The 17,138-nt window shown below is 47.2% G+C and overlaps 1 protein-coding gene across 9 annotated transcripts; it reads right to left on the bottom strand.

The window, feature by feature from the left end:
* Positions 1-242: 242 nt before the first annotated feature.
* Positions 243-16,315, bottom strand: WDR86 (WD repeat domain 86). Of its 9 annotated transcripts, none has more exons than XR_014943194.1 (7): positions 15,876-15,948; positions 15,286-15,561; positions 13,405-13,546; positions 12,130-12,341; positions 4,958-5,093; positions 2,476-2,579; positions 243-1,357 (listed from the first exon to the last, which is right to left on the bottom strand). XR_014943194.1 is itself a non-coding variant. In XM_015852883.3 (7 exons), the coding sequence occupies exons 2-7, from the start codon at positions 15,446-15,448 to the stop codon at positions 1,139-1,141; spliced, it is 1,197 nt and encodes a 398-aa protein (XP_015708369.2). In that variant the 5' UTR covers positions 15,449-15,561; positions 16,268-16,315; the 3' UTR covers positions 243-1,138. The 9 variants fall into 9 exon arrangements, 8 of the variants coding, with proteins under 8 accessions (XP_015708369.2, XP_085395131.1, XP_032298846.2 ...); XM_015852883.3 differs by lacking the exon at positions 15,876-15,948 and adding an exon at positions 16,268-16,315 and having other exon boundaries at positions 11,909-12,341; XM_085539005.1 differs by lacking the exon at positions 15,876-15,948 and adding an exon at positions 16,268-16,315 and having other exon boundaries at positions 12,155-12,341.
* Between the last annotated feature and the right edge of the window lie 823 nt (positions 16,316-17,138).

Genomic DNA, 17,138 nt, shown 5'->3' with positions numbered 1-17,138 from the left:
CACACTGCCTGTAACAACCCCATTCACCTCTGCTAGTAGCTTCCTATGAGCACTGGGCTCAACACCAGCCCTGCCCCATCTATACCATTGGGGTAGCCCCAGCAGCAAGGGAAAGGAAATGGTTCCCAAAGTGGTTCCCAAAGTATATGTTGTTTTTTCCATGTTCCACCTGCCCTTTGCTACCATACATCCACAGATAAATTCCCTCTACCTGAGAGGTAACTAAAAGCAAGACAGGCAGCTGTAGATGCCACATGTTTATTGGTCCTTTCTACGAAAGAATTACAGCGTTTGTATCTTGCTGCAGTACAGAATAAATAAAGCCATAAAAATAAAAACATGTGGTTAGATACTTTTTGTACTGGTTCTACAAAAGGTTATATCTGCAAATAGAAAAATAGAAGAACCTTTGTTTATTCACGGCTCAGTGGTTATCAATCAGAAAGGGATGAACCTGGAGAAAGATGGGGAGAAGTACTTTTGGATTTAACTGCTTATCCATTGTTGCTAGCAAGCCAAGACCAGGCATACCTACAGAAGGAAGGAAGACAACATGTTTCCAGCAACTCTTCCCCCATATTTCACACCCCCCACTATGAAGCACAACTGGAAATCCCCACTGGATACAAGAACCACGCAGAACTGAGTGCCGAGCCTGGCTGCCCAGGGGTATTGCATAGCCACTGTCCCAGATGTGCTGCCACGCTCTCCTGGTTCCTGCCATGCCATGCCCAGATATTCAGCTGAACTGAGGGCAGCGGGGGCAGGTGGAAATATTCCTCATCAGATACCAGCCAGGTGGAAGTGTGCAGCACCTCTGTGTCAGGGAGAACAGGAAAAAATAGCAGCTGTAAATAAAGTTCTTAATGACACAGCCACATCGCTGATACATCACCCGAACCATACGTCACCCAAACCACGCTCAGTCCCTCCTGCCTCCAGAAGTGCTCAGCTGAGAGTCATCCTGAGCAGCAACATGAATGGAGTCCATTTGACAGCTACAGACAACTTTGGCTCTTTGAAGTGTTCAAGCAAAGTTGTCTCCCATCTGTTTCCAAGTTCTGACTTGCATGGACACAGTGGTGCAGAAAACAGAAGTTTCAGCTTTGGTCACTCGCAGAAAGTCTGTTGTGGACAGTCACATTAGTTCAACAATCTCGTGTTCCCCATTTTCTTGCTGTACCATACAGCCGACCTTATTGTTGAAAAGACGAGACAGACTTCCCTTCTGAGAGCTCCTGCCCTGGGCACATCTCTCCTTCTTCAAACGCCTCTTATTTCTCTTGCATATTCCCCGGATGTCCCAAATCCTCAGTGTGCCGTCGTGGGAGGCTGTGTACAGCAGCTCATTGTGGATCTGAAACAACAGGGTCACACAATGCCAAGCAACAGCTCAGAATGCGCATAATCTGACTCCAAAATCAGAGCAAACACAGCTTGAACCGACACTTAGGACCTGATAACTCATTCCAAGAGCTGGTATAAATTATCATGAAAGCTGCTCAAGTGTGATGAGACATTAGCAAGTCAGACCTCATTTCTTAGCCACTTCATGGAGCCATAAAATATACACAGCAAGAATTATAAATAACTTACATCCACCAGAAAAGCAATGGGGAACTAACTCCCTCCTTAGTGCCACAGCAGGCTGTAGCCAGGCATTTCTGTGCCAGTTTCAGACTGCTGGTTTTGAAGACGGAAGACTGAGGCACCATCAAAACATGTATCACTGAGCAGTGGATGGGGACAGGAATGCTCTCCTTAACACTTCACTTTCCCCCCTTTTAGCCCTGAAGCATTGATGTCCATTGAGTCAAGACAACGTGCAATTCAAGCCCTTCTTAAGGACGTGGATTAGTTAACCCTGTAGCAGAGGTGCTTCCATTTGTCTGGTGGGAGCTGCAGCAGGCAGAAACATAGAGCTTCTCTGTCATCTTTAGATATAGAAAAAATTATATGCTGGAGGCAACACTTTATATGGGAGTTTATATAAAGGGCAGAACGTGGTAATCAGCACTACCACCTCACTAAGATTAGAAAGGACAGCAAGCAGTTGCTAGACTGCCTGTGAAGGGATGCCATACCTGAGGGGCAAGGGGATGAATGCTATATTTGTTCTATTTGGATAAGGAAGAAACTTGCATTCTGTACAAAACACTGCAAATCCTCATCATCGTGCAGCCTCCTGATGGAAGGGCTCTTAGAGTCCATCCCCTGCCCCTACACAGCTTTGTCACTGCATTTCTTATGGATGCTTGTCTAACCTGACCTGAAAAGCCTCCCATCGCTGACACAGGGCTGCCTCTGGCGGTTCATGCCATAGTTTTGCTTATCCTTTAATACTGGAGCTTTTTCTAAAATCACACTGGGGATATTTGTGTCTATCACATTTCATCTTATCCCAGAACAGCGCTCAACTGCTGCACTGCTCCCATGAGACACAAGAGAGCAAAGCACAAGTGACGAATTCCCCACCTGGATGCAATTGATGATGAACTTGTGTCCACGGAAGATCTTCTGCAAGACACCACTCCTGGAATTGAAGGCTCGTGCACAGGCATCACCGCTCCCTGTGAACACTGCAACACAAGCACACAGCTCAGCACGTGGCCAGACAGGAGCAGCCACAAAAGGGCAGTTCACATCAATTCAGAAACAGGGTTATAAATTGCTTCCAGGAACATCCGCTTTCTTTCACCTGCCCCAAATTCCTCAAGTTTATCTACAGCTTAAAATGTCAGAGCAGCACAAAGCAACATATTCACTGCTCCCTGCAATTGGTGTTTATGCAGAAAGATGGCTATAAATCTCCAAGATGTGAAAACAACAAAGCCCTCATCTTTTGGGAGCAATTGGGCATTGGATTCCCGAACAGAGGTGAAGAAATGCACACAGTGGCAAATGGAGGGCAGCAAGAAGAGATGAGAACGGGCTGCCTCCTGCTAGCAGCTTTCCAACCCCAAGCTAAATGGAAGTAGTCCCTTTATATTAAACAGAGAATAAGAAGCAATTAAGAGCTGCTTTCACTGTGCTGCTGTCAGTTCATTCCAGCTATCAGGATTTTGCTCTTGACAGACATCTCCTCCACCTTTTGAACTGTCACTCCAGATTTAGGAAGCCTTCCCACAGCCCTGAGTTGTGAGGGAGAGCTGCTGACATAACCCAGATTCAGCATTCGAACCATACAGACACCTCTATGAAGTAAACAAGCAAATATGTATATATGTCAGCAATTCTTTCTTTGTTGTTTTGGTTTTTTTTTTCTTTTAAATACTTAAATTTCACAGCATCTTGGAGAGTGGGCAGGTTTGGAACGTTCCCTTGGAGACTTGGGGCAAGCAAAGAAATATACACACCGAATTAAATCTTAAATGACCACATACGTACTGTAGGAGAGAAACAGCCACGATAAGATCACTAAGTAAACAGAACTGAGAACAGCTATAATATTCCCTGTGCTTGTAATTACACACACGCAAGGAGGAACGCCAATAGAAACACACTGTGATCATTCGATGGCTCAGTTAGAATCAGAATATATCTAAATTATGATCAGACACATCCCTTCCATTCTTCCATGACATGTATCCTACTCCTTAAATGCAACAGATACTCCTCATTGGATACACTTTGCATTTTTGCTTTCGATTGAAAAGTGAGAACTTAAATAGCACTATGAGACTTCTAGCACGCTATCAGGATGCTCTTCACGGGCCATCACCATTATACTCATCATCTACCAGAAGAGATTATATTATACTCATCATCTACCAGAAGGCCCCAGTAGCAACCATTAGTTTGGTGTTAAATGCTGGTCACATAGTCATACAATCACAGAACGGCCTGGGTTGAAAAGGACCTCAATAATCATCTGATTTCAAGCCCCCTGTTATGTGCAGGGTCACCAGCCACCACACCAGGCTGCCCAGAGCCACATCCAGCCTGGCCTTGAATGCCTTTAAGGATGGGGCATCCACAGCCTCCTTGGGTAACGTGTTCCAGTGCGTCACCACCCAGTCAAAAGTACAGAAATTGAGATCAGAAAAGCACTGCAGCTCTCTAGATTAGTTTAAGACTATCCATCCCGATTACCTAGAGGAGAGAAATACTTGTATGGGGAGTGAATGAAGGCACACTGAGACAAACATCAGTGTCAGAATGAGACAGAGATGATGCACAGAGAGGCTCAGGCTGACTAAAGCAAAATGCAGCCTTGCAACCCAAACATGGAAGAGCAGAGATTGATGTGCAGAAGGAAAGCCAGCCAAGAAAGGGATTTAAAGAGCAATTTCTTGGCTGGAATATGTTATGTCAACAAGAGAGAGCTATGCAAAGATACCTCTATTAACAGGAGGATTGAAAGCAATAAGCTGAGTCCCAAGCATTTGTAAGCAACACTCAGCTGTAGCAGAAAGGTGGTTTTGGGAACAGCCAGATGCAGAAAGACAGGAAAAGGGAAAAGAATTGGTGCAAAAGAAGACTTGGAGACAGAGTCAAAGCAGAAACCCTGTTAGAAAGAGCAGTGAGGATTTGAGAAGTGATTCTAGTTTAGGACAGTCTGTTAACAGTACTGACAGGGCAGCAGAGGGTGGCACAGGGCAGTGTATCCAGCAGCAGTGCTTGCTGTCAGCAAGAGCAGCAGGCTGACAGACATCAGGCTGGTGAGGCTAAACCGTGGCTGTGTAAACAACCCACAGACAGCTCTGGATTTAAGCCATTTCCCTTCATAACATAAATAAAGCATGTACTTCATGGGCTAGAAGAAGCTCAAAACAGAGGGAAGATCTGAGCTTCTCACACAGAGCAGTGCAGCAAATTTGATACTGAACATAAAGCACACTGGAGGTGAAAAGAAGAAGAGCCTTGAAATTACAGCATTCTCTATTAACAATCCTGGATCAAAGACAAACATCCGAAAGGACACAAGGGATTGCTGAACATAGGAAAGGCAACTTACAGATCCCAGCGTGGTATTTCAAAGTGCTAACGCTGTGTTTGTGAGCCTTGTACGTTTGGATTCGCTCCCCAGTGTCCACTAACCAGCACTTCACTGTCCTGTCTGCGCTTCCCGAGTACAAGTGTCGATTCACCAGCTGAAGGGAAGAGGGGGGAAAAAAAAGCATTAGCAACAGTCTCTTAGGCATGTTGGTGCCAGCACCGCATTGAGCTGACTCATCTGAAGTCAGCTTGTGTCTGAACAGCCTCAGTTCCTGCAAAGTACAGACTGCGTTTTTACTAGTGGTTGGCAACTCTACCTGTGGCAGCGGGTTGGAACCTAATGATCATTGAGGTCCCTTCCAACCCAAGCCACTCTATGATAAACAGATAGCAGGATTACTCTGTGCGAAGTCAGTATGGAAACACCAGCTCTTCCTTGAGTCTTGTGCCTTGCTTTCTGGAAGTCTTTTTAGGCTGTTATCTGATGATTAAATCGTTAACTATTCTCACACAGGTCTTAAACATCTTCAATCAGATCATGTTCCGCTGGGAGTTCAGAGCAAACCAGCCTTTAAAATCCAAAGAGCAGTGCCCCATTACATTAAGTCATCCAACCCATCGTGTAAAGTCATCAATGGTAGAGGGTTTTTTTTTTCCTTTCCACACAGACATGGCAGAGAATGGCAAATGGAATAACTGTGGAAGGGAAAGAGAGACAGGGAGAATGTAACAGACCTGTGTAGCACTATGAAACTTGCCAGGATACAGCAATAGACTATCTGAAGTGCGCAAAGCCTGGCAGCTTTGCAGGGAAACCCTCTACAGAGCAAAGAGAAATCCTGCATTTATGCTCATCTATGGCAAGCAAAGTAGAGTTCTGAGCAGGCACCGTTCTGCACAGCTCTGTATACTTCTCCAAGCAGACAGCTGGCCTGGCAGATGCCATTTGAAGGCAGTATAATGGAATCAGCCAGTTAAGCACGCAATCATGAGTCACCTGGACCTGGGTGTTGCTCTTGGGTCACTTTCAGGGGACACCTTGCATTCTAAACCCTCGATCCCTCCTTTTGGCGCTCTGTTTCTGTAAGCTTTAAATGTTTTTCCATTCTTCCCCATCTCCACTTCACTCTGAGAAGGTGTCATTTGTGAAAGGCATCATAAACGAGCAGGACTTGGCCCATGGGGCAGTTTTCACAGCTAAACGTCAAGAGGTTGTAAAACACATCAGCTGCTAAAAGTCAGCAGTACTTTGAAATGTCACATCCCATTACTTTTAAGCTGCGTTAGCAATGGCATTAATACTACATCTCTTTGAGGAAAGAGAAGGAATAGCCAGCAGCGCTAACGAAAAGCGAGAGCCGTAACAGCCTGAGGAAGGTAACCTGACCTTTCATTTCCGGGCTCAACTTGAATGGGCATGACAAACATTGTCACATGGCCTCTGCTCAATGCAAGAACTGTTTTGAGTCGAGATCCTGCTGGGCTGCTCCTGGTCAAGTCGTCACATTTCTGTTTCAGACATCTCGCACCAACACACTCAGTGAAGAAGGGAAAACACAGAGCTATAACCTCCTGCAGGTAAGTGCCACTCAGCATTACCGGAACGTTAGGTTACACCGCTTGATTTCCACATCTAAGTGGGTGTGCGAATGTTGAAATGAAACAGCAGCACTTGCCTAGATTTTCTTCCTTGCTAGATATAAAAATATGTTAAATGACCTGGGCTGCTACTCAGATAATTTATGCCACCAGGAGCATAAGAACCATGAAAGCTTCCAATGCATGGAGATATGCAGAGTTGGCAGCAGGGCAGCTCTCTTCATTAAGCCCCAAGTCTCCGTGCCCCCCAGGCTGCCCTCTAATACACCCATTTATTTCCTCTCCTCCCGCTCCCCAGTTTAAGAAGGGGAGCAAAATATTCTCAGCAATTCTAGGTTACAGCCGCAGCCTAAGCTACAGCACTTCAGATATCTATTAATTAGTCATCATCATCACCAGACAGTGCTTCCAGCCCAAGCACTCACATTGTACAGCATAAGTATAAAATATAAAACAAATGCCTTCCCTAATTCACCATTGGGAAAGTGTGAGACAGTGCATCTCAAGTCTCTGCTTAAAAAAACACCTTGAAATGTGCAGCACTGTAACTTCTGACTGCCAGGGTCCCAGAGCACAGGATGCATTACACGCCTCAGGGCAGCTGTGATGAGCACCAGTGCACAGAGTCCATGCAAGTGCTCAGGAGGGGATATGAAAACCAGCTGGGACTCTCACTGACAAGAACAAGACAGAGGAACCGATCCAATCCGACCCACCTCAAATCAGCAGTTTGACTCCTGAGCTTTCTATCAGAGCTGGCATCCAAAAGATGCATTTATCCCCCTGTGCAGACCCTCCATCCCATTCCTAACTACCAGGCCTTTTCCCCCCTCCTTCTATCTCCAAAGCTCCAAAACCCACACTCAATTCTCTAACCCCAGTCTTATTCACTTTCTTATAATTTAGAAGGAAAACGGTAAAATTTCACCCAACAGATTTTCCAAATATACCCAAGCCTGTCAAATCCTGGTTTAAAAACCACCAGTAGAAACAGTTACATATTCTAATCTGCAAATGCCTGGAGAACTGGTGGTATTTTCCGAGCTGTATTTTCTTTGGCTGGCTCCTGTGTGCTTTGTTCACTTTGGATCACTGCCCAACAAAGTTCCTGACGAGGAAAAGCATGGCAAGGCAAGGACACCTGGAGCAGAGCAGACAACACACAAAAGATCTGCAGCTTGGGTACTAATGAGCTGTGCGGATACTTCAAACCCAAGGAGCTTCAAAAGGATAAACATGATGACAATCAGATGATCAGTTTTAAAGCCTCAGCCAGACAAGAGGGGAAAGAAACCACCGCATTGATAGCTTTAATTCTGGACTATTCATTTTTCTCATTGTGCTGAAGGGCTTTGCTTTTTAGCAGATGAAATGCTGAGACAAGAGAATGAGGCACATTTGTCTCAGTTCTCCAGAAATGTCCTGGAGATGTACTATTCCATCACAAAGTTTGGTCAGACTGGTTTTTAACAGCCAAGTTACAGCATTGGCATAATAAAGGTTGCAAACACTGAAGTAATTACAGGTTTCATTGTAAAAAAGTGCCTGTTTTATTTAACCCTGTTGTTGGTCACAGCCCCTAGACATGCCACAGTTCAAATAAATAAGCATAGCTAGGGTTGGTCTCTCCAGACAGTCATAACCCCACTGCTCCATGAGCCTGGCTGAGCTGAACACATGCAGCAGCTTAAGACAGTTTCCACCTGCATTAATGCCAAGAAAGTCAGCAAAAGAGTTGTGTAGCAGGTTATTCAACCTACAGCTTATAGGAATGGACTTTGCTCTCCAATTAACCTTTGCTATAAGACAACTTAACTTTCATCCAAGGAGAGGCCGCTAGCCCAGCTACTGGATCAGGTGTGCCATGCAGATCACCGTGCTTAGGCGGGCTCCCAGGAAGGCAAGTTCCCATCAGCACACTTCCCATTGCCAGCTTTCTATCTACAAGGGGTCAGTGCTCCTGCAACCTGTCAGCTGGGTCTTCTGTTCACAGCTGCTCCCATAGCTAGAAATCACCAACTTGGAGCAGTCTCAAGTTACAGCCATGTGAGCCTTCTGCCGAGTTAGACTTTCAGGATCCCATTCAAACCACATTCATTTTAGAGAGCTAAATAACTCCCTGCGGGCAAGAAATTGTTTTGTTTTTTGGTTGTTGTTGGTTTTTTGAGCTGAGAATCTATCTAGAGTGAGCTCTGGCTGCTAGAGAACATTTTTCAGCTTCTTCACTGCAGTTTAACAGCCCTAAAGCACACTCCTTTTCTAAAGGTGCTGGACACGTTCAGATCCCCCTAACTCATCCTGTGATGAACCGCGACACAAATTACCCCCAAAGTGCACACGATTTCATTGGTTCGCTGAGAAAAAGAACCCGTCCCCACCATCACAATAGCTAAGTGTATAAATGGAGCTCAGGCAGTGGGTTCACTCAAAGCATTCTTTTCTTCCAGCCAGCTTTAAAAGACAACAGAGGGGAACATTCCCAACAAAGGATCTTTTGCAGGGAAACCAGAAGCAAGTCCTTGCCCACTCATGTTCATTTAAAACTCCTTTTGCAATTCTCATCCTTGTAAGAATGTTCGCTATAGAATCCAAGCTAAATACCAGGCTGGATCATTTCTTTCTACCAGCTTTTGGCAGCACAAGTTTGATAAATACTTGGTCTGAACAATCAGCAAAGGACAAAGCAATCCTTGTAAACAGGTTGCAAAACCACTTTGGAGACGTTTAGAATAACACACACAAGTAAATATTTAGGCCACGGTTATTCAGCCTGGTGCAGGCAGTGGTGTTCAGGGGAAATGTCCGTCTGATGAGGAATTACAAACCTGGGTCTTTAGCCGGGCCTGAGATGTTTTAGTGGAAGAAATAGAACAAGCTGTGTGATTACACTCAGCCCACCCTTGATTTTTCCCCCCCATTGCTTCCTGTAAAATCACATCATTGGCTCTTACATGAAGAGAGAGCACTCAGAGCAGCTGCTGTCCCTCGCTTGCCAAGCTAGCAACACACTGCAGAAGAAGCATGAGAGAAGAGTTCTGGCTGCTGCACCAATGGTTACCTTGCCTGACGATGTGAAGGAAGGAGTCAAGGCTGCCAAGGCACCTCACATGCAGAAAGTCTACTGGCAAAACTTCTGTCAGCTCAATTGGGATGGTGGAAGGAAGAATGGTGTTACAATAAGCTGGCACCTGCAGCTGATGTGAAAGCAGGCCATACGCCGTGATTCGGCCCTGGGAAGACACTCTGCTGTCTGTGATCACCAAGGACTGGGGAAAAGGGACAGCCAAAAGCCAACCAGTGTTATTTGGCCTTCCATGCCAGATTAGAGTATTCAGGCTCCTGTAGCATATGCTGGATGGTAACGGTACCTAGAGGACCTTGGTGCAAACAAGTAGCATTCAAAACGAGAACACGACTGTGCCATCATCTCTTCATTCACCAGCCACGCAGGAAGGGAAAACATGGGTATATCTATGGATACCTACCCTGAAAGGCTCTCCTAGGAAGCTCCATTCACTGCTACAGAAATGCTATTGATATTTACAGGAAAGTCATGGAAATTGGCCAGAACTGCCCAGACTTTGCCCGCAGCAGGTCAGAACTTCCTGAGGCACTCCTCCTAATGCAGTGCATTTTAAGTTGGGGAAGATACAGTCTTAGTAGTGACACTTTTCCTGTCCCATCCAGGACAAGATAACACACCAAACTCCATTTCTCAAATGTTCTGAAAGGCCAGCCTCAATTAGGAACCTTTATTTGCATTGAACATTGAAAATAAATACTTTATTTTGTAAAGTCTCTCCACATAAGCATTATGGCAGCTAGTGGATGGAAAAAACTACCTATAAATGCTGGTACCAGCTCAGCTCCTCCAGGACAAGGGAGTAAAAATGTGGTGTAATTAGAAGCTCGCTCTCACGCTCTGAAGAAACTGAGCTACTGCCAGCAATTAAAGCTGTCTGCTGGCTACTGTGAGTGACTCACAGCCACCTCCAAGTCCTCCCGGACACAGGGTTTGAAAAATACTACACTAAACTCCCTGACACGGATTGCAACTCTGCCACAAAGGAGCCCCAGGCAAAGAAGGCTCCAAAGGTTCCTGGAGAGCAATAATAAAAATTAAAAGCAAAAGCAAAATAAAGAAACAAAGCAAAAATCAAACCAGAAAGCAAGCAACCAACCAACAACAAAAACACAAGGAAACTGCACACACCTCTGCTCAGGAAGTTTCCCTTCTGTTGCAACATCTTTGTATGGATTCTTGTGATTGACCCCTTTCTAACAGAACGAAAATACCATGTGGGCTGTGCTGAGAGGCAGCCAAGTGGAACAGAAGGGCGAGTGTTGAACCCAATAAGGAAGAGAGAGGAATTAGGAAAGACTGACAGGCTAAAGCTATTCAACAGCATTACGGCGAGTGATTAAGCTGGGGTAAGTTTTAGGGCAGCGTGTACCCAGCTGGGCTCCTCTAGATACAGCCATCGGCTGATGACTGGAGAAGCAAATGGCTGCCAGTTACTCACAGCTACGGGCTGAGGGTTTGGCCAGGATCACTGCCAGCACAGCCCTGGCAGCAGCAGACTTGTCTACTTTGAATTGTTCAGGTTTCCCAAAGAGACGTGTTGGTTTTGCTTTTCTTCTCCCCTACAAGAAGTTCTGTTTGTTTAAAACCATTGTTTAACGCTGTGCTCGCAAGGAGGGAAGCATTGCTCATTCTGGAGCATTCAAAGAGCGTGATTGAGTTTCCCAGGCTTCTGGGAGAGGGTCAAGCCAGTTTTGTGTAACAACTTTAGCAAGAACCCAATTAAATTAAAGCAAGCTCTGTTGTTGCCAATCTGTGTCTTGAAGAAAGGTTGCAATTAAACGGTAAAACATAGCGTGACACTAAGAACAGCAACATATTTACTCGAGCATCCTCAAAATGCATTACCACAATCTGAGAATGTACCCAAGCAAGACAAACATTACTCCAGGGCAACACAACTTAGTTCTTTTTCCTTTCTAAAACCAAAGGAAAACAGAATTCCTTCAGTACTATTGGGTCTTCAGTCTGCTAGTGTCAGCTGCGGCTATCTTTAAAAACAGAGGCAACAGACCCACATTCTAAGGAGACAGATACCTCCTTAGAATGGCTCGTGGTTGCACCAGGGGAGGTTTAGGTTGGATATCAGGGAAAAGTTCTTTTCTGAAAGGGTTGTTAAGAGGATCCCCAGGGAGATGGTTGAATCACCATCCCTGGATGTGTTTAAGAACCGTTTGGATGTGGTGCTCAGGGACGTGATTTAGCAGGTTCTAAGAGTTAGGGTAGTATGGCTGGGTTGTGGTTGGACTCGATGATCTTTGAGGTCTTTGAGCAATTCTATGTTCTTACCTCTAGGCAAATTATCGATCCTTGATGCTCTTTGAACACTTTCAGCTGCTCACCAGTAACAATATTCCACGTTCGAATGGTATAGTCCGTGCTGCCAGAAAACAGCTCCCTGTTTGGTGCGTCAAGTATAAGGCATAAGACAGCCCCAGTGTGTCCCAGCAGAGTCTGGTAACAGCGCCCGCTGGACACCCACCAGACCTTTACAGTGCAGTCCGTGCTACCTGTCACTAGGAGGTCTCTGCTTACTCTCTCCTCCTCCTCCTCTTCCTCCTCTTCCTCTTCAAGGACGTCCTTGGAGGAATAGTGAGCTAGAGTCAGGACACAGTTCCGATGGCCCCGGAATTCCTGGATTTGTTTCTCCTTGTCCACACTCCAGCAGCGGGCTGTCCTGTCATAGGAGCCACTAAACAGGTAGTCTTTGGCAACCAGAATCCTGAACAAAAAGATAAAAGAAAAGAATTAAAGATCATCCAGTTTCACCCCCCTGCTATATGCAGTGTCGCCAACCAGAAGACCAGGCTGCCCAGAGCCACATCCAGCCTGGCCTTGAATGCCTCCAGGAATGGGACATCCACAGCCTCCTTGGGCAACCTGTTCCAGTGCATCACCACCCTCTGAGTGAAAAACTCCCTTCTAACACCCTTTTACAGATCTAAGGAGCAAATAAGAGACTATAGCTCAAGAATTCAGCCTGTTGGGCCTCCATAATAACAAAGTGTAGCTTCACAAACACTTAACAGATAATCTCTGTGGTCTGTGTTTCTAAACTGGGAACAGGGAACATCATAACCTATCTTCCTCATACGCTGAGTTTGGCCCTCTGGAACCTTTCAAACTGGCAACAAAGACAGATGAATAAGGAGCATATTTCTAACTTGCTGATTCAAGCAAAACCAGGCCAGTGCCAGAACACAGGCAGAGCCAGCCTTCCTAACTATTTACAGCATCCGGCTACACACTGTTTGTGCTCTGAGTTTGGTAATGAACAACAGAACAAATATTAAGATAAATCGCTCCATTTGTGATTAAGCAAAGCCATCCCAGCTATTAAGAGGCACTTCAGAAATCAAGCAGCCAATCTGTTATGAACCATCAGATCACTACCAAACTTTGTTTGCATGATGAGGAACAGCTATTCCAGAAACAGCCCTGACTTTATCCCCCCTCAGTGACTCAAAGGTTTGACGTGATGTTTTTACGTCTATTTATCGAAAGCATCTGTTATCAATTGAATAATTTCTTCTGGAATGTGGTGCCTGGTGCTGGATTCAATTCCCTTGCCGTGTGCCTTTCAGCCCTCTCCTATCTGCCGTCTATGGATGTGTCAGCACCGTTGCTAGGAAAACGGAATCATTACAGCACAGGACACGTGGAGCATTCACCCAAAGGTTTACACAACCCGTTTTGCTAGCATAGTCATGGAAAATTGCAGCAAAGCCACGATCTGTGCGATAAGAGATTACAGGAACACAATGGAAGAACTCCATGGAACCAACCTGTTCACAATGGACGTGTGCCCTCGGTAAATGGCCACGCACTGGCCTGTCACCACGTCCCACTTTCGAATGGTGTGATCTGCGCTACACGTGAAGGCAGCCTCGTTTTCTAAGTGGCAGAAGGTGATGTAACTCTCGTGTCCTAGGAATAAGGGCAGAAATAACAGCTCAAGCATCGCGCCAGCAAGCAGGGAGGACTGGGTGAGCTCTTCATCTGGACTAAGAAAGTAAATGGGCTGGAGCTCCAGTTTTCAATGCGCAATCCCACTCCTCACATCTATTCACATTTCTTTGTTCAAAGCAGTGTTTTTAATTACCAGGAGAAAATTCCACTTCATTGTCACACGGATTCAGAGTAAAACAGTGCAGCTCAGCTGTATCAAAACATGATGAGCTGAACTGGTGACTGTGTAAGAACATTTGCACTACTGCAGTTTAAAACTGGTAACAAGGGAGGAAAAAAAGGTTTGTTAATTCCACTTTATATACAGAAATGTGTTTGCTTCCTCCCAAAGTCAGGAAAAAGGCTGCATTTCAACACAGCCCACTGGCTGTTGGGACACAAACAGTCCTAAGCTGAAGCATGAAACAATGAAATGAGGAAGAAACGTGAGCCTCACCAGCAAGCTTGGTTTCATTGTCCAAGCGGAATGAAATGCAAACAAAAGAGCACAACTGGTAAAAAGTCAGCCAGTGTTTCCCACATTGTGACTAATAAGATCAGCGAAAATAGCTTTCAGGATATCAGTATGCCCTTATGAAATGACACAAAAAGGAAGAATAAGGTTTATTTATACAGTCACCTATCAAGGTAACAGATGAGACAGAACATTCTTACACTCCTTTGGATTTATATACCTAGACTTTAAGATTTCAACACCTGAACTGGTACTTCTGAAGCATCCCAAGAGACTCTGGCTGAAGCCAGTAGGCCTTAATGTGATTTAAATGTGTGCATATAGAAAGGACAAATGTAATTAAGAAGTGAGAGAAACAGAGATAAACAGAGTATAACCATTGAAAATAGTTACACCAGAGCTTGTCCAAATCCCTTGTGGCAGACAAGGTCCAGTTGATGGTGGTGGTCAGCCACCACTCAAGTCTGCTGGTTATGCTGCAGGATAAGATGGAAACTGCTCTAGCTATGGTTTTACCAGTAATTACAGCTTTCCAATGCGAATTTACACAAGGGTAGCATAAGAACACAAACGTAACATACATAGAGTTATCTGATGTGCTTGGTAGTTCACAAACCATCTAGCCAACTTTCTTTAAAGCTTACCTCAGACACCAGGAGTTCATAAGCCACATGCTGAATACCATCCAGCATACTTATCTTCCCAGTTAAAAGTTAATTGTTGCTTTAAGTGGAGCTTAAATCCCTAAGCAAATGCCACTGAGACTTCCAGGAGACACAGGATGTGGGGGCACAGACAACACTCCATCGTTAAAAAATAAAGCAGACAAACAAAAAATCCCAACAATGTTAATGTTTGGAAGAAGAAAAGATGAGAAACTCCAAATGTAAGAGTTGGGTGGTTGGTTTGCTGCTGTGTTAAGAGAATAAGAGCAGGAATGAATGAGAACACAATCAATCTTTGGCCCCCAGTGTGGTTCCTACAAAGCTTTTCTCTATCCTAACGTTAGCCTAAGGATATCAGATTCTGTTACTAATGCAAAACCAATTTAGAATTCAAAACTCCAGCGACTGACACATCCGAGTGCCGAAGGTAAAGACAAGGTTCTATTCAACAAGGTTTCTTCCCAAAGTTCTGGGCCAAGAGGTTCTACATAGAGATCACCTGGAAAACGAGACGATTAAAGGGACGGAAGTAACGTGGAGAGCGAGGAGGGTGATAAGGGGAAGATCGGAGCGCCTACCTTGGAAGTGGCCGTGGCATTGGCTGTCGGCTGTGCTCCAGAGCCGCGCCGTGCCGTCCTCGCTGCCCGTCAGCAGTCGCTGCCCGTCGGGGCTGAGGCTCAGCCAGTTGATGCCTCCCTGGTGATCGGCGCACACCTTCACGGCCGAGCCGCTGTTCCCCATCCCGGCGCTGCCCACGAAGGCTGCGGGTCAGCAGGTCGCCTCGCAGCCCCTCGCTCCGGGCCTCATTTCCCACCGACCGCCTTCAGCCATGGACCTCACCGCAGGAAAGGCGGCTGTGGGACACAGAGCAGGGCACGGGGACGCGTTGAGTCACCGCATCTCCTCCGCGGACACACCGCTTTTCTCAGCCGGGACGCATTCATGCTCCGGAGCACCGGATAAAAGCCCTACGGTGGAAGATCGCCGGGCCTCCCATCCCTCCTCCAGCACAGGGGCACGTCCAACCCACCGGGACGGCACCGAGCCCTCCCCGGCCACCCGCTGCCCCGCACTGCGGCACGCGTCTTCTCCTCCTTCAGCCTCCTCAACGCCGACACGAGCTCAGGCACCCCCAGCACCCGTTCGCACCCCCCATGTCCTGCCGTACCCCTCACGTCCTCCTCGTGCTGACCGAGCGCCCCGCAGCCCCCCGGCCCCGCCGCCATCCCTCCCTCCCTCCCGGCCCGCAGCATCCCCGCCCTCGCCGCTCGCTCACCGCCCCGGACGCGGCTCCGGGCTGCGGCGGGACGGGGGGAGCCGCCCCCAGCCGGGGCTGAGCGGGGAGGGCCGGAGCGGACGCCGCGCTCCCCCTCGGGCCACCCCGGGGTGGGTCCCCAACGCCGGTTCTCCTCCCTCCATGTTAGAGCCGCTTCCCCGGAGCGGGACGGCGCGGCCTCCCCTCTCCCCATCCCGTGCCGCCCCCTCGCTTTGCGCCCCCTCCGCCTCCCCGTCTTTTATTTCAGGGATAAGAGGCACCCCAGCCTTCCTGCCTCCCCTTACCGCTTTTCAGTTCCCCGGCTTTCCTTCCTCCAGCCCTCGGCTGATCTCAACCCCGTGCTCCCCGGGAGAGGAGGGAGGGAGGGGGCGAGCTGGGGGCTGGCTTTGAGGGAAGCCATCGCCTTTTGTTCCTCCTCTCGCCCTCATCCCTGAGGGTGAGCTGCGGCTGAGCTGCTCCTCAGGAGGACACCAGAAATTCCGCTTGTTAGCAAACAGGGCTGTTGCTCATTAGCGCAGTCCTTCACTCCTGTGGGAAAGCCAGGCTGGCAGCAGAGCCCCTTCTTGCCATTCTTATTGCTCTTACCTGGGAGCAGATGCTGACCCCCATCTCACCACGACCCCCTCTCAGGCAGCTGTAGAGAGCAATGAGGGCTCCTCTGAGCCTCCTCCACACTAAACAACCCCAGCTCCCCCAGCAGCTCCCCATCACACTTGTGCTCCAGACCCCTCACGGTTCCACTGCCCTTCTCTGGACACACTCCAGGGCCTCAACGTCTCCTTGTTGTGAGGGATGTGTCCTCACCAGGGCCAAGTACTGAGAGATGATACCTCCCTACTCCTTGCCAACTACGCTTAGTCTGGCCACAAACCCACACTTGGTCTGGTTGTAGTCATGCAGGCCCTGGGCTATGGGCTGATGGCACAGTGCTGCTCCAAAATGGGGCCCTGCTGTGCCAGGAGAAGCATGAAACACAAGTGGGAAGGGTCCTATCCCAGCACAGTGTTATTCAATGTACAAAAGATAGATCTGGCAGACAGAGAACATGGTCTGATGCGGATCCCATTGCCCTAAGTTAACATTTAACAAATGGGCAGCACCTGTGCTGCTAAAAACACACCTGCTGAGTAGGGTACGTAGCAAAACCCACTTTCC

This window comes from Coturnix japonica, chromosome 2 (genome assembly GCF_054131305.1).
Source record: "Coturnix japonica strain WE chromosome 2, WE-NBRP24, whole genome shotgun sequence".
In the NCBI taxonomy this organism is placed as follows: Eukaryota; Metazoa; Chordata; class Aves; order Galliformes; family Phasianidae; genus Coturnix; species Coturnix japonica.
Note: the sequence above shows the minus strand (reverse complement) of the source record. Positions and strands in the feature narration are given on the sequence as shown.

Coding starts and splice junctions, on each gene's coding strand:
- WDR86 (XM_015852883.3), bottom strand. CDS start 15,448: ATGGGGAACAGCGGCTCGGCCGTGAAGGTGTGCGCCGATCACCAGGGA. Junction 5,094..11,908: donor GATCGATAATTTGCCTAGAG/GTAAGAACATAG, acceptor TCTTCCCTTCAG/CTGGTGAATCGACACTTGTA. Junction 1,358..2,475: donor TCATCATCAATTGCATCCAG/GTGGGGAATTCG, acceptor CTGTTGTTTCAG/ATCCACAATGAGCTGCTGTA.